This window comes from Cololabis saira, chromosome 13 (assembly GCF_033807715.1).
Source record: "Cololabis saira isolate AMF1-May2022 chromosome 13, fColSai1.1, whole genome shotgun sequence".
Classification (NCBI taxonomy): Eukaryota; Metazoa; Chordata; class Actinopteri; order Beloniformes; family Belonidae; genus Cololabis; species Cololabis saira.
In genome coordinates this window covers 1,504,997-1,532,654 of record NC_084599.1, presented here as the reverse complement: position 1 = coordinate 1,532,654, position 27,658 = coordinate 1,504,997, and the positions used below count along the sequence as shown (strand labels likewise).

Below are 27,658 nucleotides of genomic sequence, written 5' to 3'. Positions count from 1 at the left end.
ACTACCAGTGTTGACTGAAGACCAAAACAAGGCCCTGAATGCTAAAATAACTACAAAAGAATTAAATGAAGCCATCACCAGATTAAAAGCTAACAAATCACCAGGAAGTGATGGTTTCACAACCGAGTGGTATAAGGCATTCAGAAAGGAGCTCATGCCTATTCTGCTAACAACATGCAACTGGGCTCTAGAGAAGGCAGTGACTCCGCCCACGTGGAAAGAGGCCATTATATCTCTTATTCCGAAAGAGGGAAAGGATAGGATTGAATGTGGGTCATATAGACCAATCTCCATCCTTAATGTTGACTATCGTATATACACATCTGTAATGGCAAGAAGATTGGAAGAATTCCTCCCCAATTTGATCCATAACGACCAAACAGGATTTATACGCATGCGTCAAACACATGATAATATAAAACGTACATTACATATTATGGATCATATTCGACAACAAAAAGTTAAGGCTATGATACTAAGTTTAGACGCGAAAAAGCCTTTGATTCGGTCAGCTGGCAATATCTTTACAAAGTTCTAAATAAATTTGGTTTCAATGAACCAGCGATAAACGCTATAAAAGCTATTTATGACAATCCGAAACTCAAAACTCAAAATCAATGGTCACATATCCCATCCTATTTCATTAGAACGAGGAGTGAGACAGGGTTGTGCCTGGTCCCCACTCCTTTTCGCGATTTTTTTGGAGCCACTTGCTCAATATATTAGACAGAATGATAAAATTAGTGGCATTACAATTAATGGAATAGAACATAAAATAGCATGTTACGCGGATGACGTCCTCTTATATTTAAGACAACCTGAGACATCTTTGCCTGAAGTGATGAAATTCTTACAAGCGCTTGGCCCACTATCAGGATATAAGCTTAATATTAACAAGACCGAAATTCTTACATACAACTTAAGCCTATCTGCTAAAATTTAAGAATGCATACCCATTGAAGTGGAAAACAGAATCCTTTAAATACTTAGGGGTGATCTTACCCAAGGACATATCAAGGTTATGAGAAAAATGATGACCCTCTGCACTGTAAAATTAAAGAAGACCTTGCAAGGTGGAATCTTGTACCCTTCCTGAGCTTGAGCTCGAGAATAGAAACAATCAAGATTAATGTTTTACCAAGATTCCTATATCTTTTCCAGGCCCTTCCAGTTACAGTTACCCAAGATAAATTTGCAGAATGGGACAAGATGATCTCGAGATTTATATGGCAAGGAAAAAGACCTCGAGTCTTATTCAAAACGTTACAGCTACCCAAAGAAAAAGGAGGTTGGGGTTTACCGTTATTATAACGCAGCACAAATCAGAACTTTATTGTGTTGGTGTAACCCATCCTACATTGCACAATGGAAGGATATTGAAACTAAAATATTACCTGGTATTCATATACAGGCCATATTGCCAGACAAAAACCTGCCGAGATACATAGATAAATTAAAAAAAACCCATGGGTAAAATCAGTGCTGAAAGTCTGGAAAAAGGTTATAGAAAAACATGACCTAGAAGAGGATGTTAAAATCCTAAGTTGGTGTGCATATGACTCAGAGTTTACTCCAAATACTCTCGACCATAGATTCAAATCCTGGATAACAAAAGGCATAACATCTATGAGTGGCATCGTAGAAAAAAATGAAATGATGTGCTTTCAAACTCTAAGAGAGACATACACATTAGAAAGAGATGATCAATTGAGATTTTTCCAATTAAGAAATTATTACAATCAAAAGATCAAAAAGATTGATACTAAAGATACCAATAAAGCTTTTACTCAACTATTCATAAATGCATACAAATCAGAAAAAAATAGAGGGATTATATCACAATTATATAAGTGTATTAAGGCTCTGGAGAACCACTCCACTGAATATATTAAGGAAAGGTGGGAGAAAGAAGGAGGTTTACGAATAACAGTGGAAGAATGGCAGGATATATGCTCTTCTCAGTAGAAATGCACAAAATCTCATGCATGGAAGGAATTCTGCTGGAAGAATGTTGCAAGGTTTTTTATTACCCCACATGTGAAGTCACATTACGACAATGGTAACTCTCAGTGTTGGAGAAATTGTGGTTGTCGAGTGGCAAATCACTTTCATATTTTTTGGGCTTGTCGAAACATATTGAAATATTGGACTGACATACATGGAGCCATACAAACCATCTTTAACATACAAATACCTTTTTGATTTTAAAACCATATACCTGGGTCTTTACCCCCTAGAATTGAGAGGTATTGATACATGGGTATATTATTGACGGCTGGGAAAAAGGCTTTAACCAAAAAATGGATGATGGCTTCAGGGCCTACCTCAAACGATTGGATAGATGTGACTTTTGAAATATATAAGATGGAATAGATCACCTTCTCGATAAATCTTAAAATGGGCTACTTTTTACAATGTTGTGAAAAATGGAGGCAGTATATTGGTCCCCTGAGACCAGATTTGGATATAACAATGCATTGAAGGACATTGTTTTTTTTTTTTTGTTTTTCTTTGTTTTTTGCATCTCCATAGGATACATTCATCTTGGTGCCTGTTTTGACCATTATAGTAGGTTTATGAAACAGTGAAGCCAAACTGCTGTATGTTCCTTTTACTTTATCTCTCTCTGGATGTATATAGTTATACACTTATCATTCAATATTTTTATTTTTATGGTACGTGTATATGTATATGGGTGTAAGGATGTGCTTAAGTATATACGCACAGGTGTGGGGATGGTGCGTATGAATATGCACATGGCTTTGCTTATTTGTTGTACCCATTTTATTTTTTTCCTTTTCAAAAGTAAGAAGAAGTGGACTATAAGTTGATATAACAGGAAGAAAGGCTGAGAGACAATTCATGTATGATTTCAGCACCTCTGGAAGTATATCCCTTCTCTCTTTCTGTTCTCTCATGTTTGGAGATTGTAATATTTGAGTGCACTTCGAAATACAAACAAAATTAAAAAAAAAAAAAAAAAGAATTCTTGCAAAAGCTGTGTTTGTGATCCCCTTCAAATGTGAGCTTCTATCTATGACAAGTGATTGAAAATAAGTTATTATATAAGTTATAAGTTACTAGTGTACTATAGACACCAAAATAAAGTAAAAATCTGAGAGAGCAAAAACCTCAGATGTGACCTGATCAAGGTGACACGTTAAATTGAAATCTTAATAAAAATAAATTAAAAACTACTCAGTGGCGGCTTGTCAATAGGGGGCGCATGGGCGCCGCCCCCATTAAAATTACAGGGGGAAAAAAAATAAATTTAGACGCAGTACACATAAATGACGTAATAAAAACATAATTATCACATCTGTGCACTCATAAAATGTGTCTGACTTAATTTTTCAAGCCTAAGCCTAATTTTTCATACTAGGTTTATTCAGAGTTGTTTTTTGTGCAGACTGAAATACATAGGTTTCAGTGGCGAGGGGCGTCGGTCAAATGAGTGTGTATTGTATGTTCTTAAACTTTTCTTCCATGTGACTTCATGCTGGTCTCTAATTGGTTACTTAAAGCTTCTCCTTGGGACGCAGCTCTCTCCTCCGTGGCCAATCAGCGTGTTTTCTGTCATTCTTCATCCAATCTGATTGATTCATGAGCTGTCAATCAAAGTCACACCCCTGACAGTGTAGATGCGCGACTGTATCTGTCGCTCGCTACAAACGGAGTCAAGTATGGGTAACTGCAGGCAGGGAGGGGGGGCGTGGTGCGAGGGGAGTGGGGGCGTGGTGAGAACTGCAGTGGGTGTGCTGCGATCCAAGCCAATCAGTGGGTTTACAATGACATCATTGTAAACCAACATTATACATTATATTTATCTAATTTATTATAACTATTTCCATTAGATAATTGCGGATTCATCCAAGTATGTGTTTATCTATAATATATAGGCTACTGCTAAATGCCTAAATTGTAAATTGTGTATATATATATATATATATATATATATATATATATATATATATATATATATATATATATATATATATATTTAGACGTTTAATTCAGAGCGATTTAGGCCTACTAAGCAAGAACAAAAAATACATCAGATATGCTAAGTAGTATAACAGTGTCAAATATTAATTATACGTAAGGGTTAGTGTATCACGAAGATCTGTAATGATACTAAGCATATAGTAAATAGTGCTGTGCCTATATAAAAGATAAAAGTTTACGTGTGTGTGTGTGTGTGTGTGTGTGTGTGTGTGTGTGTGTGTGTGTGTGTGTGTGTGTGTGTGTGTGTGTGTGTATTTGCCTACCATCACATATTCATGCATTATTAATAGTTCCATGCATTTTTAGTGGTGGTGTATATACATGGTTATTAAAAATGAGCTAAAGATAAAAGAAAAAGACAAAGATAAAAGAATAAAATGATAAACGATCGGGAAATATATGTTCCCCGCGTTTGAATTTCATTGGGCGGCTTGGTTTGCGGTACGCCCAGTGCTTAGTTCGCAGCACGCCCCCCTGTGATGTCACTCGCTACTCCCTGCCTGCAGTTACTCATGACTCAACGGAGTCACAGCATGGATGTATTATATAACGAGTCACAGCCATAGACATGTATCCGTATCCGCCCCATGGAGCTGCTGCAGGGGATTCTGGGTAAAACCATAGACACGTCTCCTCCTCCTCCCATGGAGCTGCTGCGATACGTCAACGTCTCCGCCATATTGGATGTGGCAAGACTGCGCTGTAAACTAATACAAGTAAATTGACTTATTTTCATAAAGCGCCTTTCTACAAAGAAATGTACGTTTTACGTCTCATTTATTCATTCACACATGCATTAATGTACTTGGGAAACAGTTAGGCACCAAATATAATATATTTAATTTTCTCAGATGGCAAAAATAAGAACTTTATTGATCCCACATAGGAGTAATTCATGCTATATCAGCTATAGAGAACAAGGTAGTGCCGAAAAACAATATATATCTCCCCTCACAAAAATAAGAAAAATAGAGAAACATATTTTCTCATCAACAAAACAAATTTTAAAATGTTTGAAATAACAAAATAACATATTTGAACCATTTTTCAGAGAATATCTATATATAATAACTGAAAAAATTGTTCAAATGTTATTTTGTTACTTGAAAAATTAAATGTTTATGTAAATATGCTACATGTATATGTTGTATATGTATATGTACATGTAGTATATGTAGTGATATGTAATAAAAAATAACAAAAAAATGTATGTTCAAGTAGAGTTTATAGTTGTGTTGTAATCCCCACTCGCCAGTGCGCCCCCCAAAATGTTTTATCACCAGCCGCCACTGCTACTACTACTATTGTCATTTATTCTGAATGGCAGTTTGAACATCTACCAAGCTCTACTTCTGGGAGACCGTGGCTCCTAATATCCTTTTTTGAGACCCAGTTTTGCAGTCCTCACGTTACTACGTGTCGAAGCTACACAGCTCGCGTACAAAATAAAAGAGGTCTCCACACAAGCTGTGTTTTTCTTGAGTTTACTGAAGCTCTTTTATGAATCCTTTAACAAGTTTTGTTTTTGTAACTGAAATATACAGAAAAAGAAAAAACATAACATAATTAAAGCTGCAAGCAGCGATGAACGGGCCCTCCACCCTTGTACACGTTCAGGCTGCAGTGGAAGCTTGTAAGACTTGCATGTAGATTCTTCAGGCCTGGACATTTAGCGGATGACACCACCCACGACTCTCTATATCAAACCATTCAAAAGTTCTGGCAGAAAGTAGGAACTATCAGATATCAACCAATCAGATGAAGGGGGGACACGCTTTTTGGCGTCTATCGTCGCCACAGTAACGCTTTTGACTGAGAAAAGTAATGCCCATCGTCGCAGGATCGAGATGCACATTTTGATGTATAACCTGGGTGCATGTTACATTTGGTGACTTTTGGGGCACGTTTAGGGGGGCAAAAAGGCCCTCATTTCGTCGGAAAAATTCAAAAAAAACAAGGAAAAAAAATTCCTACAGATACAATAGGGCCTTCGCACTGTAAGTGCTCGGGCCCTAATAATACACACATCTTAATACCACAATTAAATTGAATAATGTAACTTCATGTCATGTGCCTTATATTGGCATTGCATTTTTATCCCCCAAAGATAATACCAACATTTACAAAGTGTTTTTTTGTACACATACAGTGGGGCAAAAAAGTATTTAGTCAGACACCAGTTGTGCAAGTTCTCCTACTTAAAAAGATGAGAGAGGCCTGTAATTTTCATCACAGTTATATCTCAACTATGAGAGACAAAATGAAAAAAAAAATCCAGAAAATCACATTGTCTGATTTTTAAAGAATGTATTTGCAAATTACCACCGGGGGTGGTATGAGACCACCGGGGGTGGATGAGATTCGCCCTGAGTACCTCAAGTCTCTGGATGTCGTAGGGCTGTCTTGGTTGACACGCCTCTGCGACATTGCATGGAGGAAGGGGACAGTACCGCTGGAGTGGCAAACCGGGGTGGTGGTCCCTCTGTTTTTAAAAGGGGGACCGGAGAGTGTGTTCCAACTATTCATGGGTTTCAGTCACATGACAATTTTTGTTGTCAGAGCCATCTTGATGAACCGACCGAGGACCTTTCCGTCGCGCAGCCAATATGACGTCTCACCTAATAACTCACTTAACTCCCGAAGAACAGCAACGGTATCTACAGAAAATTGATACTTTAGGTTTTCGATCCGTATATAATAGCTAATCGATTACTGACTCCACTCCAGTCTGCCAAAAACCTGCCAGATTTGTCGTTTGCGGACATATATATCTACCTGGTCCACAATCCTTCTCCATACACCGGCGAAGCTCCAAGCCGTTTCCCAAATCCAACTCAGCCTGGATCATTTCTCGTGTCCTCTGCTTTTTCCCCACATCTCAGTAATTATCTGATATGCTGACATGTTTGCAGCATTAAACACCACACGTCGCTCATTCCACGCTGTTTGCCGTTTGATTGCGTCACCACACGCAGTTATTAAATGTTTTTTTCCCCACTTTCAGGACCTTTTCTCTCCCTCCCGTCCGATGTTCCGGGACCTATATAATAATAGCATATTATTTCTTTCTGCCACTTTATTGTGGTTTTTGTGGTGAAATGAGGAGGTATCATAGAGATAACTTCTCATTTCAACTAACTGGATCCCCATCATGACTGTTTCCTACAGCGCTTTCAACCTGCTTTCAACACGAGTGACAGGAAGAAAATAGAAGAACATTTAAATATCACAATATCCCACGGCCCACTTAAAGCACTGGTAAAAGGTCAATCCCGTTTTTTTAGACTTATTATTGTCGCATCCCACGGCACAACAGATAGACGGCATGTTGCAAGCTTTTTTATAATAGATCCATGGTTGCAAGTCGGTCCTCAAGATGGCGCTGCGAGTACTGTGTGACGTCACATGATATCTGTGAATAGGGGGATCACACTTCTCAGCCTCCCCGGGAAAGTCTACGCCAGGGTACTGGAGAGGAGATTACGGCCGATAGTTGAACCTCGGATTCAGGAGGAACAATGCAGTTTTCGTCCCGGTCGTGGAACACTGGACCAGCTCTATACCCTCCTCAGGGTGCTCGAGGGTTCATGGGAATTTGCCCAACCAGTCTACATGTGTTTTGTGGATCTGGAGAAGGCATTTGACCATGTCCCTCGTGTCCTTCTGTGGGGGCTCAGTGAGTATGGAGTCCGGCGCCCTCTATTAAAGGCTGTCCGGTCTCTATATGATCGGAGCAGGAGTTTGGTTCACATTGCCGGCAGTAAGTCAGACTTGTTCCCGGTGCATGTTGGACTCCGGCAGGGCTGCCCTTTGTCACCGGTCCTGTTCATATTTTTTATGGACAGGATTTCTAGGCGCAGCCTAGCCGGAGGGAATCCGGTTTGGGAACCTCAGGATTTCATCTCTGCTTTTTGCGGATGACGTTGTCCTGTTGGCTTCATTGGACCGGGACCTTCAGCATGTGCTGGGGCGGTTTGAGGCCGAGTGCGACGCGGCAGGGATGAGAATCAGCACCTCCAAGACCGAGGCCATGGTTCTCCACCGGGAAAGGGTGGCATGCCTTCTCCGGGTGGGTGGAGAAGTCCTGCCTCAGGTGGAGGAGTTCGAGTATCTCGGGGTCTTGTTCACGAGTGAGGGAACGATGGAGCGTGAGATTGACAGACGGATCGGTGCAGCGTCCGCAGTTATGCGGTCGATGGACCGGACTGTCGTGGTGAAGAAGGAGCTGAGTCGAAAGGCAAAGCTCTCGATTTACCGGTCAATCTACGCACCTACCCTCACCTATGGTCATGAACTTTGGGTAGTGACCGAAAGGACAAGATTGCGGATACAAGCGGCCGAGATGAGTTTCCTCCGCAGGGTGGCTGGACGCTCCCTTAGAGATAGGGTGAGGAGTTCGGTCACCGGGGAGGAGCTCGGAGTCGAGCCGCTGCTCCTTCACATTGAGAGGAATCAGCTGAGGTGGCTTGGGCATCTGTACCGGATCCTCCCTAGGGAGGTGTTCCAGGCATGTCCCTCCTCCCTAGGGAGGTGTTCCAGGCATGTCCCTCCGGGAGGAGACCCCGAGGAAGACCCAGGACATGCTGGAGAGACTATGTCTCTCGGCTGGCCTGGGAACGCCTCGGACTCCCCCCGGAAGAGCTGGAGGAGGAGCTGGACGAAGTGTCTGGGGTGAAGGAAGTCTGGCCATCCCTGTTGAGACTGCTGCCCCCGCGACCCGGGAACGGGTAAGCGGCGGACGATGGATTATAGTGGAAAATAAGTATTTGTTCAATAACAAAATTTCATCTCAGTACTTTGTTATATACCCTTTGTTGACAATGACAAAGGTCAAAGGTTTTCTGTAAGTCTTCACAAGGTTTTCCTCACTGTTGCTGGTATTTGTGAAACACAGACTTTCAACTCCCTCCAATGATTTTCTATGGGGTTGAGATCTGGAGACTGGCTAGGCAACTCCAGGACCTCATCTTTTTAAGTGGGAGTTTACATTACCGGAGAAAATACGTTAAAGATTGCTTCCTTTTTGTGAGGCGCTAACTCGCTCACAGAACTGCACGTAGAATACGACAAAGATCATTTGCCATCAAGATGTTCTACTCTGAAACATTTGAACTATTTTAACATGAAATTACTTTGACTATTTATTAACTATAAACATATTTATTACCTTATTTATGTAATTTAATCGGAAATTGAACAGATTACTGTCCTTGACCAAAGGGCATCACACCAGTCATGTCATTGACCTGCTTCAGAAGAACCTAATACATTTCAAGATGATGCTCCATGCATTTCTCTTTAGAAAAAACTTACTTTTCCAACCTTTAATTGCTACTTTCTGTTGAAACATTTTGAGAATTGCTGCTTCTATCAAGAAATGGTAAAATGTCACTTTTTCAACATTTGATGAAAATATGGATACCCAAAGCATTGTGTTCTGGTTTTAATGACAGCATACACAGCATGCCAGCTTTGTATAAGGCTTCATAATGAGCTCACATTTAACATATAGCTGTTCATGTTGGTGGCGTTACTGAAATGCACTCGGTTCCGGGATAATGCATTAAGTGTTGTGTCCTAAGAGGGGCTGAGTAAAGGCTGAGGTTTACAAGTCAATGGCTGGAAATCTGAGCTGCCAAAAAAAAAAAAAAAAACGCATATCATGAAAGGTCCTCACTTTACTTGGACTCGTCTCTGTGTTGTTAGAAGGAACAGCTTCAAGTGTATGAGAAGTACTGCCAGAACAAACCCCGCTCTGAAGTCCTCTGGAGACACTGTGGAGACAGCCTCTTCTTCCAGGTCTGGCACGCACACGCACACGCACACACGCGCACACATGCACACACACTATGAAGTTCCATACGAGTCATAATGCGTGCGCAGCTGTCGACTGAGCGTGTCACTCGCGCGTGCTTTGACGCCTGGGCAGCAAAGCAATGGGTAACATGTAATGTAGTTTCCCCATTGATTTATAACGGTCACGCGTGTACGCGCATGTTCATGCGTAATGACTGCTGCACACGCGTGATCACAGTACGCGTAGTGACTACATGTAACATTTACACGTTTTTTACGAACGCACGCATGAACGCACGCATGAAGATGATAGAACATTTTGTGACACATGCGTGCGTGCGTGCGTGCATTGTTACGTACGCAGACTACATCACACGTAACAAGAAGCTGCGTACTACCCTAAGAGCGTGTGCATGTCTGTCTGTCACTGTTAGAAGGTTTCTTTTACGCGGTCACACACACGTGCGTCCGCATTCCCTGACTGTTCGCAACCGGAAGTACATTTCCTCGGTGTGCAGCAGACGCATCACTTAAGCGTGTTGTGTAGTTTTCACAACACGCGTGTTCCATTTTCATCCAGTATATGGTGCTATCGAGTCAATAATAGGCACAACTGTCCTTAAAGGAGCCGTCTGTAAGAAATGGCCAAAACTGGTACTGCAGTCACTTTCAAAATATTGTTGAGCGGCGTGTACCCTCCCCCTCCTCCCCCCGAGCAGAGGTTGCCAGGTAGGCTGCAGAATGCAGCAGGAACGTAGGCTGCCATGGCTGCAATAATTAGAGCCGAGCTGGCAACCCGGATGCCGAAACAATACTGACTTTGTGATTGGGAGATAGGTGGAGGGTGGAGCTTCAGGCCAAAACAAAAAATGACAACATAAACATCAGTTGAGGGCTGCAACTCCTCTTTTTAAACTGGAATATCCTGGCTTGAGTGCTGTTGTCAGTGACATAAGTATTTGAAATGAACATGATTTCTAAATGTCTGTTGATATATCGGGGTCATTTTATGATTCGTTTTATTATTGCTCTTACATACAGCTCCTTTAAATGAATAAAGAAAGAAAGTAAGACAGCTTCCTTTGTTGGGCCAGAGAAGCTTAGGTAGCGTGCAGTAGCACATGGCTACTTAATATGCAGAATGACATCATTCTGCATTTTAAGTAGCCATGTGCTACTGTACGCTACGCTATCTTGTATTTTATCATAATTGTGGCATTACAGCCGTAGTTATGTCTCTGTGTAGGTATGTCTTTTTTTTTTTTTTTTATTGAAATATATGCACAGGAAAATGTTAAATCACTGTAGGACAAAATGTAGATACACAAATATAGAATATTTCACATTTCAAATTTACATATCCATGAAAAACAATAAAGTAAAAGAATAAAAATAAAGAAAATAAAGAAGCTCGAGATACAAGATTTATATTAAATTGTATTCTTCACACAGTCTTCTAGTTTAGCTGGCTTTAGGATTCATACTTTCTTTCAAAGATTTTAAATAGGATGAAAAAAGTGCTTTAAATACTATAAAATTCGGGCGTTGGTGTGCAAATTTGGTACAATGAATATGAAATTTAGCAAATAGTATTAGAAGGTTGATAACATATAATTTATCTGAACTTATTTCATCATTTTGTGACAGACCAAATAAAACATGTTGGATGTTCAGTTTACAAGAATAGTCAATTTTGATATTTATGAAATTATTTAGATCAATCCAAAAGACATGAGAGTAGGTACAATCCCAAAATAAATGACATATGGTTTCCTCCATACTGATACAAAAGGAACAGACTATATAAATATTAATCTTGTATTTTACAAGAAGGGTCTTGACTGGATAACATCTGTGAAGTATTTTAAATGTAAATTTTCGTACCTTATTTGTGATACAAAACTTCCTTGATAACATCCAAGTGTTCTTCCAATCTATGTCATTATAAATACCATTCCAGTAGAAAACAGCTTCAGGCTTAGAAACAAAGTCTCTTTGAATAATGTTTCTAATGCATTGATTAGTGGCTTTATCACTTAATAGAGAACATAGGTTACCAATATATATGTCATCAGGAGTCAACACTGGAATAGTACAATTTTTACCTTTAGGTGCAGATAACAATAACCTTCTTACCCCTTCTGGTATTGCATCAAATACAATAGAATACTATCTTGGTGTAACAGGGAAACTATGTGCAGAAACAAACTCTTCATAAGTGAACAGCTGACCATTTTCGTGTAGTAATTGACTAACGAGTAAGATTTTATTATCAACCCATCTCTTCATATACAAGGATTTGTTCTTAAATCTAATGTCTTGATTGTTCCAAATGAAATATTTATGGGGAGAAAAATTGTGCGAGTACATCATTGACCAGGATAACAAAAGCTGACTATGGAAGTTGGACAGTTTTATTGGTAATTTAGAGATATTGTAATTGCACCGTAGGAGAAAATGCATTCCTCCAAGTGAGTTAAACACATGAGCAGTAATAAAGTTCCAGATTGAGTTGGGATTTTTAAAGAAAAGTTTGATCCATTTGACTTTAAAAGAGAAGTTTAAGGAGGTGAAGTCTAGAGAATTAATTCCACCAGAACATAGCTTATTTATCATGACATTTTTCTTAATATAATTTATTCTTTTTTTCCAAATAAATTCAAATAATATTCTGTCAATTTTAGTGCATATTTCTTTGAGAAACCTAGTGTTTACATTCAGGAGAAGCTGCGAGCGAACTGTCAGCAGCTGTCACAGCTGAAGTTTGTAAAGAATTATGACAGTCAACTGAATGTATTTTATACACTAGACATTTTAAGTTATTTTATTATTTCATATTTATTTAATGTATCTTATTATTTTTGTTAATTTACTGTGTCCCCTTTGTGCAGCATATTTACAGCTGTGGAAGTTGGATGTTTGTAGCTTTAAAAAGAGAAAATAATCAATACATTTACACAATCAGTGAGAAAAAACAAATAACTCGTTTAATAGCAAAACTTTAATAGTCAAGTAAATCATTAATGGCTGATATTCAATTCATAGTCACAGCTCCAAATCACTGATGAGAAAATAAAAAAATGTCAAGACTTGATGTTATTATTCAGAACCCTTATTTCTTAGATTTTTTTGGAACAACACTTTTACTAGAGTATTGAGTATTGCTTGAGTATTATGGCCAGAGCTGGTATCCAGCTCCGACAAATTTTAGACAAGGTAGCTGTCGAGATCTTAAACTTATAGGCTAAATCCGTGTTAGTTAGGCCCAACCTTAATTTCATTAACACTATCAAAAGATGATCCTGTAGAGAGAGCTTCTTGCTGAATATTTTTACACTTCCTGCAATTTTGGTGCACAACCAGTTAAAGAGCACAGATGTTATTCCAGTGATAAACAACAGTTGTACCATGTTGCACTTAATATTTGAGTATGAAAATGTAGACTTCTTCAGCTCCTCTTTAAGTCTCTCATTTTCATCTCGCAGCTGTTGATACTTTTCCTGCAGGTTGACGTAGTCACTCTTCAGCTCGGTGTACCTCAGGTTCAGGTCATTGTATTCTGTCCTCGTGACTGGGATGTCCTCTTCAGCTTTAGCAGAAAAGAGAACAGTTGAGAATTGAAGACGAGATGGATGGATGGATGGATGGATGGATGGATGGATGGATGGATGGATGGATGGGTGTATAGAGAACATAAGAGGGGCATTGGAATCAGACAGTTGTGAATAGGAGAGGAGAAAAGGACAGGGACAAGGAGATTTTATTTGTCACATACATAGACCTAAGATTAATTGCAACTGTGTTAGTCTACACTGTGCATAAATATGGGTTGTAAAGAAAAGAATGGATGTGGAGATTAGCATAGGGGGAGAATACTCAACATGGTTGAACCATTATACAATGCAATGAGACATGAAATGACACAACAGTGGCTACACTTACTAGGACTGTGATCCATGCCGGTGATTCCTCTGGAGTTCCAGGAGCAGGAGCAGGTTGGTTTGGTGGAGCAACCAGAAGTCTTTCACTCCATTTCTTTTTTCTTTGGTACCTTCACATAAAAAAACTCAAATGAACAAAAATACTGATCTCAAGCTGTAATACAATACATTCCCATCTTAATTATCGGTTATGGTTTGCTTAATACCAAAATAAGTAAACCCTTAATATTCATGAGTTAATCATGTCATTAGGTTAAGCTAAAAACACAAACAGCTAGGTCTTATTTATTGTATTTTACCTTTTGATCTTTGCATCGGGGTTTTGGTTTTGTTTAGTGTATGAAAAAATAGAGGGCACAAAATCAGGACTCTCGTGGTCCAGTGACATCTCACCTGTAAAACGAAAGATACACATTAGCCAAATAACACCAGATAACCACTTGTAACACTGCGTGTGCTACGGGGGTCACAGAGACAGCGGTCACCGGGATCGTTGCAAGACTTTTTATTGCTCTTTGCACGTGCGCACACACTCAGAGGCCTCGTCAGCTGAGCTGCTCGTCCCCTCTGGTCTGCTTCCGTCCTTCTCCCGTCTCCAGAGCCCACACCCTACTGAAATACACAGAGAGTGATTAGACACACCTGTGTACCGTCAGCTGTTCCAGCCGCGTCACCTGTGCGCCACTCCCCCGCACTCCCTCTCTCCCCTGCAGACCACGCCCCAATCCTGCACCCTGCCACACCACTTTCAAGTTTCTTAAGTGTTCTGAGATGCTCAAATCAGAGAAAAGACAACCAGGGCACACATCCTAAACAAACAATGATGCTAGAGCGTTAAAGCTGTTAAGTTACGTGGAGCTACTGTACACCACACTGAAGCTCTCAGCTGTATGAGTTAGCTACTAGTTAGCACCAGTAGTAAACTTACAGTCTATGGTAGCAAACACTTACAATACACTTACTCTACTTACAGTTACTCAATTAAAGGCATTCAAGTAAAGCTAAACCAGATCGCCACGATAACTCACCAGATATGAAATGAGCACTGCAAACGCGGGCATTCTTGATGATGATCCTCGGTCCAGTCGGTTCTTTTGATGGCTTGCAGCCACAGGCTCCTACGGTGCTTTTAAAATGGCCTGTTTCCTCTGGGAATTGCAAAAAAATTATGTTCCTCAGGATTTCGATTTGTACACCCGTACACACAACAGTTGGTGGGCATGTTGTTCTTCTATAACGTTACTGCAACTCCAAAAACGCAACTTAAGAAACAAATCTTCCCTCGCTCTAGTCAAACTCATACAACTTCTTCCGCTTCTTCCGCTGCAACAATGCGCGCGCATCCTGTGATGCCGTAGGCTGGAAAGGGTTATGTTTAGTCTGTCAGCTATTACAGCGATTTTTCCAGGCTTCCTGTGCTGAGCTGTTATGTTATTTGTGTTATTTTATGTAACTGTTTGCTGATGTTCTTTCAATAAAAAACGTAGATTTTAAAGTGATGAATTGAATTTGGAAATCCGCAATTTTAAGCCTTGCGATTGGCTGTCCGGAGGACCAGCTGCCCGGAAGTATCTTCCTCACTGTCACCATCTATTTTAATGACATCTTTGACATTTCTCAACACAGAAACACTAAAGTGTAACCCAGCAGTACGATAGATTAATGCTAAGGCTATCAATTTGAAATATTTCTTCTTAGATTCTGAGAAATACATTATTCTTTTGTCAGTTTTTGACTCGATAGCACCATCTACTGGATGAAAATGGAACACAGAGAAACTACACAACACGCTTATGTGACGCGTCTGCTGCGCACCGAGGAAATGTACTTCCGGTTGCGAACAGTCAGGGAATGGGAACGCACGTGTGTGTGATCGCGTAAAAGAAATCTTCTAACAGTGACAGACAGACATGCACACGCTGTTAGTGTAGTACGCAGCTTCTTGTTACGTGTGATGTAGTCTGCGTACGTAACAATGCACGCACGCAAGTGTCACAAAAATGTTCTATCATCTTCATGCGTGCGTTCATGCGTGCGTTCGTAAAAAAAAAGTGTAAATGTTACATGTAGTCACTACGCGTACTGTGATCACGCGTGTGCAGCAGTCATTACGCATGAACGTGCACGTACACGCGTGACCGTTATAAATCAATGGGGAAACTACATTACATGTTACCCATTGCTTTGCTGCACAGGCGTCAAAGCACGCGCGAGTGACACGCTCAGTCGACAGCTGCGCACGCATTATGACTTCCATGGAACTTCATACGCACACGCACACACATGCACGCACACACGCGCACACACACACACACACACACACACACACACACACACACACACACACACACACACACACACACACACACACACACGCACACCCACACGCACACCCACACGCACACCCACACGCACACCCAACAGTTTGAACATGTTTGCTGAGAAGCTCCTGTGTTTCTATGACGACAGGAATGCCAGAAGAAACTGGACCATAAACTGTCGTTGGACGCTTACCTGTTGAAGCCTGTTCAGAGGATCACCAAGTACCAACTCATGCTTAAGGTGCACAAACCAGCACTTTACAGTCCTACTCATTTAGAAAATACTTCCCTGGACGGAAATGAATTCTTGCAGTAGTCATTCAATTCAGCGTTCAGCTGTAGAGCTCAGAGAGCAACGCGGAGGGGGGGGTTGCTTGCGGTTGTCCTAACCAAGTTGGTGAAAAAAAGAGAAAAGTGGATTTTTTACTTAAAATTAGGTGCCTGCTCCCCAACCCAAACGTCTAACAGCGTCAGTCGAGAAGAACTTCCAGGGAAACTATGACCCCGTGCTGTTCAGTGTCAGCTAAATGTCTTAACTCATTTTCTCCTTTTCTTCTTGCTTCTTCATATTGTCCTGCTTAATTCTCTGTTTCTCATTCATTTGTTCTGTGTCTAACAGGAAATGTTAAAGTGCAGTAAGGGTGAAGGGATGATTGAGTTGGAGGAGGCGTTAGCCACCGTATTGGACATTATAAAGTCTGTTAATGACTCCATGCACCAGATAGCCATTACTGGCTTTGAGGTAAGTGCAGCAGCTCCATTCACTGTTAACACCATGGACACTGTTTTTCTTTTTCTTTTTTTTTGTTGAGAAAGTATACTCGATGTAAGAGCTGGTCAGTTTGTTGTTATGATGAATATAATATAACTCTTATCTCTATCTGTGCTGTTTATCCCCCAACAGTCAAAAGAAATCAATATGGGTAAATGAACCCAGGTTATGAGCATGTTTGCCTGTCTTTTGTATCAGCCCTTGACAGAGCTGTGAATAAAGTATCTAACAAAATAAAATGATGGATGGACAGCTTTGTCACCTTGTTTAAGTCTCAAAATATTCTCATGTTTTACATCATATGGCCATTTTAACATCAATCCTTGGATTTTGACACAAAGATGTATAAATAGATGCTTATTTAGGTCCCAATCATAGAGCATACAGTAATCTACAATATATCTACGTAACGGAGAGCGATAGGTGCCTCCTGTTTTTGTTCGTGTAGAACATCAGTTACAGAATAAACAATCACAAACATCCCTTAAGGGCCTGACGATATGCTCAACAGGTTTGTTTCGACATTCAGCTCAATCCGTTCATGATCGGCATATAACCAACATGAATGATCGGGTTGAGGGTTTCAATAATTTCTTTGTCAGAGTCGGACCAAATCTTGCAAAAGAAATAACTATTTCATATGATGAAAATGTTGCAAAACCACAGATTGAAAGGAATACAGCGACAATTTATTTGAGAGATGTTACCAAAAATGAAATTTTTGATTTAGTAAATAGGTTCAAGAATAAAACATCTCTTGACTGGAATGGTATAGATATGACTCTGATAAAGAAAGTAATTATTGATATTGTTGACCCGTTAACTTACATTTGCAATCTATCATTCAAATCAGCTATTTTTCCGAGTCAAATGAAAACTGCTAAAGTGATTCCGATATACAAAACAGGAGACATTCACCTATTCACAAATTATAGGCCCATCTCATTGCTTTCACAGTTCTCAAAAATACTTGAAAAACTTTTTGCTGAACGGTTGGATAGTTTTATAGAAAAGCAAGAGTTACTTAGTGAACATCAATATGGCTTTAGAAGCAACAGATCCACCTCAATGGCACTGATGGATGTAGTTGAAGAATGAACCAACTCTATTGACAACAAACAGTATGCAGTTGGAGTTTTTATAGACCTTAAGAAGGCATTTGACACAATCGATCACAACATCTTGTTGCAAAAGTTAGAACGGTATGGTATTAGAGGGGTGGGGTTCAGCCGGGTCAAAAGCTACATTGAAAACAGACAGCAGTTTGTACAGATGGGTGAGTATAGGTCTTCATGTTTAGATATAACCTGTGGAGTGCCTCAGGGTTCAATATTAGGACCTCAATTATTCATTTTATATATTAATGATATAAGCACAGTCTCAAATATTCTGAAATGCGTTATTTTTGCCGATGATACAAATATATTTTGTTCGGGGGAGAATATACAAAAGCTACTAGAAGATTTGTCAGTTGAGTTGGGGGAGCTGAAATTGTGGTTTGATAAAAATAAACTATCATTAAATATAAGTAAAACCAAATTTATTTTGTTTGGCAAGAAGTTGGTACCCTCAGATATACTAGTTGAAGTAATTATTGATAATGTAAAGCTTGAAAGAGTCTATGATGTTTCTTTTTTAGGAGTAATAATAGACCACAATCTTAACAGGACATGAAATATATTAGATCAAAGTTGGCTAAAAGTATCGGCATTCTAGGAAAAACTAGACGCATATTAAACCTAAAAACATTATTCATACTTTATAATTCATTAATTTTACCGTATCTGACGTACTGTGTGGAGATTTGGGGAAATACTTTTAAAACCAATCTTCAACCCATTTACAGTATCTAATGCAAAAAAAGCAATAAGAATCGTAAATAATGTAGGATTTTATCATCACACAAATGTTTTGTTCTGGAAATTAAACGCACTAAAATTGACTGACTTAGTTGAATTTAAAACGGCACAGATAATATACAAAGCAAAGAATAATTCACTCCCCTGCAACATAGAAAACTGTTTAAGGATAGAGATGAATATGAGTTAAGAGGGGAACATAATCTCAAACAACCAACAGTTAAAACACTTAAAAGTATGTGTATTTCAGTTACAGGGGTTAAATTGTGGAATAGCTTGCCAGATAATCTTAAACAAAGTAAAAACATCATACAGTTTAAAAAAAGTTTAAAACAGACCATGATTAGTAAATACCAACAAGATTGAAGGATAATATGCAAGAGAGAGAATTATGGAATTATGCAGGTAATAATTACTGATCTTTTTGTCCTTGTTTTAATCGGGACTATTTATTATTTATTTTTCCCTTTTTCTTTTCTTACTGGTTCTTTGTTGTTACATATATTTTTTTGTTTTGTTTTGTGTTTGCTTCTTTTTTGGGTGGAAATCTAGAAAGCACTTGTTATAGAAAGTGTAATTAATAATAGTGTGAAGGTTAAAGGGTAGGCATTTATAAGCTCAGAGCTTCAGCCTATTCCTTTTTGATCCAAATGATTACACGACATGTTATGAATGAGTGTACCATATTGAGCACATGATCGAAATAAATAAATAAATAAATAACTACTTGATTATATGAATCATATTTGACATTTGTTGCCCAGCTTTATAGATGAAGTGTCTTGATTATCTTATGGGATTGTGCACATGCCCACAACTGCAAACTAATAAGACTATAATGAGGTCTGCTACTCAAGTTTGATTCTAGCTGATCATTCTTCCAGGGAAATCTGAGTGACATGGGAAAGCTGCTGATGCAGGGCTCCTTCAATGTCTGGACTGACCACAAGAAAGGCCATAGCAAGGTATTTCCCTACCTTTCAGCTCTTCTGTCTTGCTCCGTTATTAGAAATGAAATGTAAAGATTTATTTTTCTTTCAGACTATGGGATCTATCAAAGCGCTACCTATGGTGTCCCAGTGCCATGTGCATGGCATGAGTCCACTCATGTCAGACTGGTGTGTCCGTGCAGGTTGGGTTTAGCTGTCTTACACAGCTGCACACATGCTGTTCGGAGAACTGCAGGTCCTTTAGTCCAACAATGACCTACTCTGTAAAACTGCTGCTCTGGCCACTCGCTGTGCCGCTCCTGTGGCCAATCCTCAGATGTATGTTTGACCCTTTTGGAGGCACAAGATGATTAACAAATTCACCATCTGCAACCATATAGCTGAGGCTTCCTTTTAAAGCATTATTAAATTATTTTGGTCTCACTCAAATATTACACCCTGTGGTTTGACGGGTTTCGATGGGTTTGTACAGATGTATTGTTTACTGTACAATTGTACTTTTCTTGGAAACGAGACGCAAAAGGAGCTCAATCCTTCAGATTACGGATTAATGGTTTGTCCATAATGACAATCTAGCACAAACGTTCAGACCGGAAAGGCATTTTCTCTCAACAAAGGCCCTCTAGGTGACACTGTCATTACCCATGTGTCCAGTGCCTTTCCATGGAGTCCAAGAAGAACAGACGCTATTCTAAACTGCTGTTTGACAAATTAGTGCAAGCAACAATTAGAGCTAATTCCCTCATCCAAATGTGCCGGGATTGTACCCTCTCCTCTACCAGGGAAACACAATCCTCAATCCTTCCAGCTCAGAGTTTTTGTTGACAGAAAACATCCTGTCCATCTTTTCTGTTAATTTCTACAACAACGGCTAAAAAGAGATGCATTGAGTGCGCTATGTACTTGGAGCAAAAAAATGTTTTTTGTCCTGAGTACTTTGACCTTGGTTGGGTATTTTTTTCTCCTCAAAGATGTGTTTCAATGTGATATTACCGTATATAATATAACTTAGTGTATAAGAGCAAGAAAGTAATGGGGATGCAAAGCCAAAGTTAAGCTGTAAAGTTCCTGTTTATGACTTATATAAGGTATGTATTATGTATAGGCAGTAAACGTTATATCAAGACCTACTATTACATAAATTAGCTTACTGAAATGTTTGTGGGAAAAAGATCCCCTAAAGGCAAAAGTAAATGCATTGCCTGAATAATTATATAGTTCAGGCCAAGTAATGGATTTGCAGTTTAACAGAAGCTCTAGTATCCTGCTGATGTCTTTTTTTTTTTTTTTTTATTGTTCTGGACACATCTGACTTGTAACGTGACTTACAACTGAAATTCCATTACTAGTTACTAATGATGGGTTTCAATGAGCAGAACTACGTGTCCTTCAGTTGTCCTTCCACTTGATAGTATCATAATAATACTGGGCTTGGTCTGAGCAGCCTCTTAGTGGAAACATCAGAAACCTGATCTTCTTCGAAATCTAGGCTTTCTAACCATCAACTCATAGCTAGAGTCAGTATTTCCCAAGTTAGTTAATGACACTGTCAAACATTGCAGAAATTAAATCGATTTGAGGCCTGATTTAGACGACCAAAACACCAGTATGTTATACATACACTGAGAGGAAAAGTGTCATATTTGAACCCCTGAAAATGAGAACCAAAGCGTTTTGGATGCAAGAAACATCAGGATTTTAGCAGTGTATCGTGTAACAGGGCTGATAAGTTTAAGATTTTTAGTGGAGAAAAGAACATAGGCTACATTTAATCTAAAACAAAAGGAATCATCAAAAGAGGAGTGTGTCATTACCACCTTTCTAATACAGTCAAGCAAAGAAGTGTTTTTTCAGGATTATTACAATTCAAATGTTCTGTGTATATTGCAGTGAAAAGTTTAATAATTTGAGACCAAGACTGGAATGCTAGATGTCCTTATGAGGCCAAATATGAGTTAAGTCTTTTATTGTGGGGAAAAAAATCTATTTGTGATAAATAATACTTGTCTGATTTAGCTCATTTAGCATTCACTCGTCATGTCAAGAAAGGAGGGCCTTTTTGCCCCCCTAAACGTGCTCAAAAAGTCACCAAATTTTGCATGCAAGTCAGGCCTGGCGAAAAATTAGATATTTAATGGTTTACATTAATGGGCGTGGCAAAATGGCTCAACAGCGCCCCCGGAAAACTTTGTGCCTCAAGCCCCACAATACGGTTTGACGTACATGCACGAAAATCGGTACACACGTGTATCATGGCGCAACTTAAAGAAAAGTCTCTTGGAGCCATGGCCGAAACCGAACAGGAAGTCGGCCATTTTGAATTAATTGTGTAATTTTGGCGCAATTTATGCCATTCCTTCGGCAGTTAATACGGCCCAAACCGTTACGTGCACCCAGGTGTGTTATACATCAAAATGTGCGTCTCCATCCTGCGACTACGCGCATTACTTTTCTCTTTCAAAAGTGTTACCGTGGCGACGCTAGATGCCAAAAAGCGCAGCCCCCTTCATCTGATTGGTCCATATTTGATAGTTCTCCAAAAGTCACCAATTTTTGAATGCAAGCCAGGCCTCGTGATAAATTTGATATTTCATGGTTTGCATTAATGGGCGTGGCCTAACGGCTCAACAGCGCCCCCTAGAATACTTTTCTCTGCCATAACTTTTGAATGGTTTGACATAAAGAGTCGTGGGTGGTGTCATGGGACTCGGTATTGAGTCCTTGACCATAATTGGTGCAAATTAGCCCCGCCTCTTCTTTTGATTGGTTGTCCCTATTTCCTGGTATAACTTTTGAATGGTTTGACATAGAGAGTCGTGGGTGGTGTCATCAGATTCTGTATGGAGTCCTTGACCTTCATTGGCCTGAATTAGTCCCGCCCCTTCTTCTGATTGGTTGTCCCTTTTTTCTGCTATAACTTTTGAATGGTTTGACATAGGAAGTCGTGGGTGGTGTCATTTCTGATATGCTTATGGGGGGCGGTGGCCGTGAGTGCGAGGGCCCGTTCATCGTTGCTTGCAGCTTTAATTATAATTTCTTTCTTCTGACGAAATGAGGGCCTTTTTCCCCCCTAAACGTGCCCAAAAAGTCACCAAATTTTGCATGCAAGCCAGGCCTGGCGAAAAATTTGATATTTATTCTATGTTTGGGCAAAGACTTCAGGGTTGTTTATATGTTTGTTGGAGTATGATTGTCGCCGTGCCTCGTGTCCAAGACAAATTTCTCCTAAGGGAGACGATAAAGATCCATCTTATCTTAATGGTTTTCATTAATGGGCGTGGCAAAATGGCTCAACAGCGCCCCCTAGAAAACTTTGTGCCTCAAGCCCCACAATACGGTTTGACGTACATGCACGAAAATCACTACACACCTGTATCATGTCACAACTTAAAGAAAGGTCTCTTGGCGCCATGGCCGAAACCAAACAGGAAGTCGGCCATTTTATAATTAATCGTGTCATTTTGGCTAAATTTATGCCATTCCTTTCGGCAGTTAATACGGCCCGAACCGTAACGTGCACCCAGGTGTGTTATACATCAAAATGTGCGTCTCCATCGTGCAACAACACGCATTACGTTTCTCTTTCAAAAGCGTTACCGTGGCAACGCTAGACGCCAAAAAGCGCGGCCACCCTTCATCTGATTGGTTCAGAGAGAAAAAACTTTGTGCTTCAAGCCCCACAATACGGTTTGACGTACATGAACGAAAATCGGTACACACCTGTATCATGTCGCAACTTAAAGAAAAGTATCTTGGCGCCATGGCCGAAACCGAACAGGAAGTCGGCCATTTTGAACGATTTGAATTAATCGTGTAATTTTGGCGCAATTTATGCCATTCCTTCAACAGTTAATACGGCCCGAACCGTAACGTGCACCCAGGTGCGTTATACATCAAAATGTGCGTCTCCATCCTGTGACAACACGCATTACTTTTCTCTTTCAAAAGTGTTACCGTGGCGACGCTAGATGCCAAAAAGCGCCCCCCCGCTCCATCTGATTGGTCCATGTTTGATAGTTCTCCAAAAGTCACCAAATTCTGCATGCAAGCCAGGCCTGGCAATACATTTTATATTTCATGATTTGCATTAATGGGCGTGTCCTAACGGCTCAACAGCGCCCCCTAGAATACTTTTCTCTGCCATAACTTTTGAACGGGTTGTGATAAAGACATGTGGGTGGTGTCATCGGACTCGGTATTGAGTCCTTGACCTTCATTGGCCTGAATTAGCCCCGCCACTTCTTCTGATTGGTCGATATTTCATAGTCCCTATTTTCTGCCATGACTTTTGAATGGTTTTTACATAGGAAGTCGTGGGTGGTGTCATTTCTGATATGCTTATGGGGGGTGGTGGCCATGAGTGCGAGGGCCCGTTCATCGCTGCTTGCAACTTTAATTCTAAGTTGCCACTTAATTTCTTAACTGGGGCTTTGCTTGATAAATCAACTGGCAGTCAACAAGAATGATCATCTACTTTCAGGTGAAGGACTTGGCCAGGTTTAAGCCTATGCAGAGACATCTCTTTCTGTATGACAAGATGCTGCTGTTTTGTAAGAAACGAGAGGAGAGCACAGAGGGACACGAGAAGACTCCGTCCTACAGCTTCAAGCACTCACTCAAGGTCAGACACAGAGGCTGATGTGAGCTTCCTAATGAAGACACTTGCCCTTTTGTTTGGTTTTTCCTCAGGTCTGTGGTTCTTTTGTAGAAGTATACCACGTTAGTGAAGCGGTCACATTATACACACCCATGAAGGTGCACGGACAACTACAACCTACAGAGGTTTCTGTCTTGCAGCTGAATATTGATATCCTAAGTATGATCATTGCTCCACGGCTGTTTACAGGCCAGAATATCACATTTTAATTTAACTTTATCAATTTTTAAGAAAGCCAAAGAAATTGATAGATTAAGTGATTAGTAAGATAGCTGTCAGCAAGCTGATAATAATAACAATTTACTGTAAACTGACTTTTGAAAATATTATAATAATATTTTTTTATTTTTTACATTGCAATTTAGCAGAATCTGCATTCATGGTCAACAATTGGCCAACTTCATTCACAGCAGGATATCATTTGTCCTGCCATGCTATCCCTTTTTCAGATGTTTTTAGCCTAGTGATTTTTGCTTTTTCTTCTATTCATGATTTAACCAGGACTTTCGAAAATGTCAACCTTATCTCAAATACGTAATAGTGTGTCTTTCTTTTCTATCCAGATGAGTGCTGTGGGGATAACTGAGAATGTCAAGGGTGACAACAAAAAGTTTGAGGTCTGGTACAACGGCAGAGAAGAGGTTTATATAATCCAGGTATATTGATGGGCATGAAGGAGCCAAATAATTTTAATCCATCCATCCATCCATCCATCCATCCATCCATCCATCCATCCATCCATCCATCCATCCATCCATCCATCCATCCATCCATCCATCCATCCATCCATCCATCCATCCATCCATCAATTCCTCCTCCATCTCTTCCTCCATCTCTTCCTCCAGCTCTTCCTCCAGCTCTTCCTCCAGCTCTTCCTCCATCTCTTCCTCCAGCCCTTCCTCCATCTCTTCCTCCAGCTCTTCCCCATCTCTTCCTCCATCTCTTCCTCCAACTCTTCCTCCAGCTCTTCCTCCATCTCTTCCTCGGGCACTTCCTCCAACCCTTCCTCCAGCCCTTCCTCCATCTCTTCCTCCATCTCTTCCTCCAGCTCTTCCTCCATCTCTTCCTCCATCTCTTCCTCCAGCTCTTCCTCCATCTCTTCCTCGGGCACTTCCTCCATCTCTTCCTCCAGCCCTTCCTCCATCTCTTCCTCCAGCTCTTCCTCCATTTCTTCCTCCATCTCTTCCTCCAGCTCTTCCTCCAGCTCTTCCTCCATCTCTTCCTCCATCTCTTCCTCCAGCTCTTCCTCCAGCTCTTCCTCAATCTCTTCCTCCAGCTCTTCCTCAATCTCTTCCTCCAGCTCTTCCGACATCTCTTCCTCCAGCTCTTCCGAGCCGTTCCCAGGACATGCTGGAGAGACTTAAGCCTGAATTATGGTTCTGCGTCAATATAATAATATAATAATATAATAATAGAAATATATGGGCGTGAACCGTCCGACACGAGCGGAGGACGGTTTCCCTCCGCGAAAATATTGTAAATTATTATAATTATAATTATTACAATATTACAAAATATTGTAGCTTGATCCTGATATGGGAGAGTTACAAAGTGGGGAGATCAGCCTGAATTCTCTCGTCTCTCTGCCGGTCACAGTAATGCACGTGATGTCATGAAGGAGCCGGTGGTGGCAGAGGGAGGGAGGGCTGAACCTCGGGTTTTATTTCAGGTGTTTTAATTTAATTAGTGGGGGAGTTTTGCCCGAGACGTTAGAGTCTGCCTTTGTTTATGACTGTAAAGCTGTTCGTTTCCTTCCTGTAAATAAACCGGCCCGATCAGAGCCGTCTCCGCCTGCTCAGTGTAACGTTTCACTCACCAGGCGGAGACTCTGATCTTCCACTAGCCGGTCTCAAGCAATGATTACAGACTTTGTTAACTGTTTTCACTCCACCGTCGTTGTAACCAACAGCGAAACCGAAATGATGCCACCGGAGATTTGAATGAAGCCGGCGCTTCAGTGGGCGGAGCTACAGCAGTGACTCGCGGAGCGCTGTTCTGCAGCAGTTGGAAGGCACAAAAACACGCGGATTGTAAAGCATTAATGCAAAATTAATGGCAAAACCGAAAATCCGCGGCACACATGGGCGTATTGAACCGTGGAGGGCGAACCGAACGGTTCGGTTTTATACCGAGAACCGTTGCATCCCTAATATATATATATATATATATATATATATATATATATATATATATATATATATATATATATATATATATATATATATATATGCATACAGTGGGGAGAACAAGTATTTGATACACTGCCAATTTTGCAGGTTTCCCACTTGCAAAGCATGTAGAAGTCTGTCAAGTCTCACATTGTATGATTTTTAAGTAGCCTAATTAATTTGCATTTTATTGCATGACATAAGTATTTGATCACCTGTCAACCAGTAAGACTTCCGGCTCTCACAGACCTGTTAGTTCTTCTTTAAGAAGCCCTCCTGTTCTCCACTCATTACCTGTATTAACTGCACCTGTTTGAACTCGTTACCTGTATAAAAGACACCTGTCCACACACTCAATCAAACAAACTCCAACCTCTCCACAATGGCCAAGACCAGAGAGCAGTGTAAGGACATCAGGGATACAATTGTAGACCTGCACAAGGCTGGGGTGGGCTACAGGACAATAGGCAAGCAGCTTGGTGAGAAGGCAACAACTGTTGGCACAATTATTAGAAAATGGAAGAAGTTCAAGATGACGGTCAATCTCCCTCGGTCTGGGGCTCCATGCAAAATCTCACCTCATGGGGCATCAATGATCATGAGGAAGGTGAGGGATCAGCCCAGAACTACACGGCAGGACCTGGTCAATGACCTGAAGAGAGCTGGGACCACAGTCTCAAAGAAAACCATTAGCCGTCATGGATTAAAATCCTGCAGCGCACGCAAGGTCAAGGCACTGGCTCAAGCCAGTGCATGTCAAGGCCCGTCTGAAGTTTGCCAATGACCATCTGGATGATCCAGAGGAGGAATGGGAGAAGGTCATGTGGTCTGATGAGACTAAAATAGAGCTTTTTGGTCTAAACTCCATTCGCCGTGTTTGGAGGAAGAAGAAGGATGAGTACAACCCCAAGAACACCATCCCAACCGTGAAGCATGGAGGTGGAAACATCATTCTTTGGGGATGCTTTTCTGCAAAGGGGACAGGACGACTGCACCGTATTGAGGGGAGGATGGATGGGGCCATGTATCGCGAGATCTTGGCCAACAACCTCCTTCCCTCAGTAAGAGCATTGAAGATGGGTCGTGGCTGGGTCTTCCAGCATGACAACGACCCGAAACACACAGCCAGGGCAACTAAGGAGTGGCTCCGTAAGAAGCATTTCAAGGTCCTGGAGTGGCCTAGCCAGTC

The 27,658-nt window shown here is 40.6% G+C and overlaps 1 protein-coding gene across 6 annotated transcripts in view; it reads left to right on the top strand.

Moving 5' to 3' along the window:
* The window catches only part of mcf2l2 (MCF.2 cell line derived transforming sequence-like 2), a 145,824-nt gene that overhangs the window by 94,924 nt on the left and 23,242 nt on the right, over nt 1-27,658 (top strand). For all 6 annotated transcript variants that reach the window (XM_061737347.1, XM_061737346.1, XM_061737343.1 and 3 more), the window contains 6 exons: nt 9,712-9,804; nt 16,212-16,304; nt 16,683-16,805; nt 19,579-19,659; nt 24,125-24,265; nt 24,865-24,957. In XM_061737347.1, coding sequence (XP_061593331.1) covers nt 9,712-9,804; nt 16,212-16,304; nt 16,683-16,805; nt 19,579-19,659; nt 24,125-24,265; nt 24,865-24,957 — 624 coding nt within the window. The remainder of the gene's footprint in view (nt 1-9,711; nt 9,805-16,211; nt 16,305-16,682; nt 16,806-19,578; nt 19,660-24,124; nt 24,266-24,864; nt 24,958-27,658) is intronic.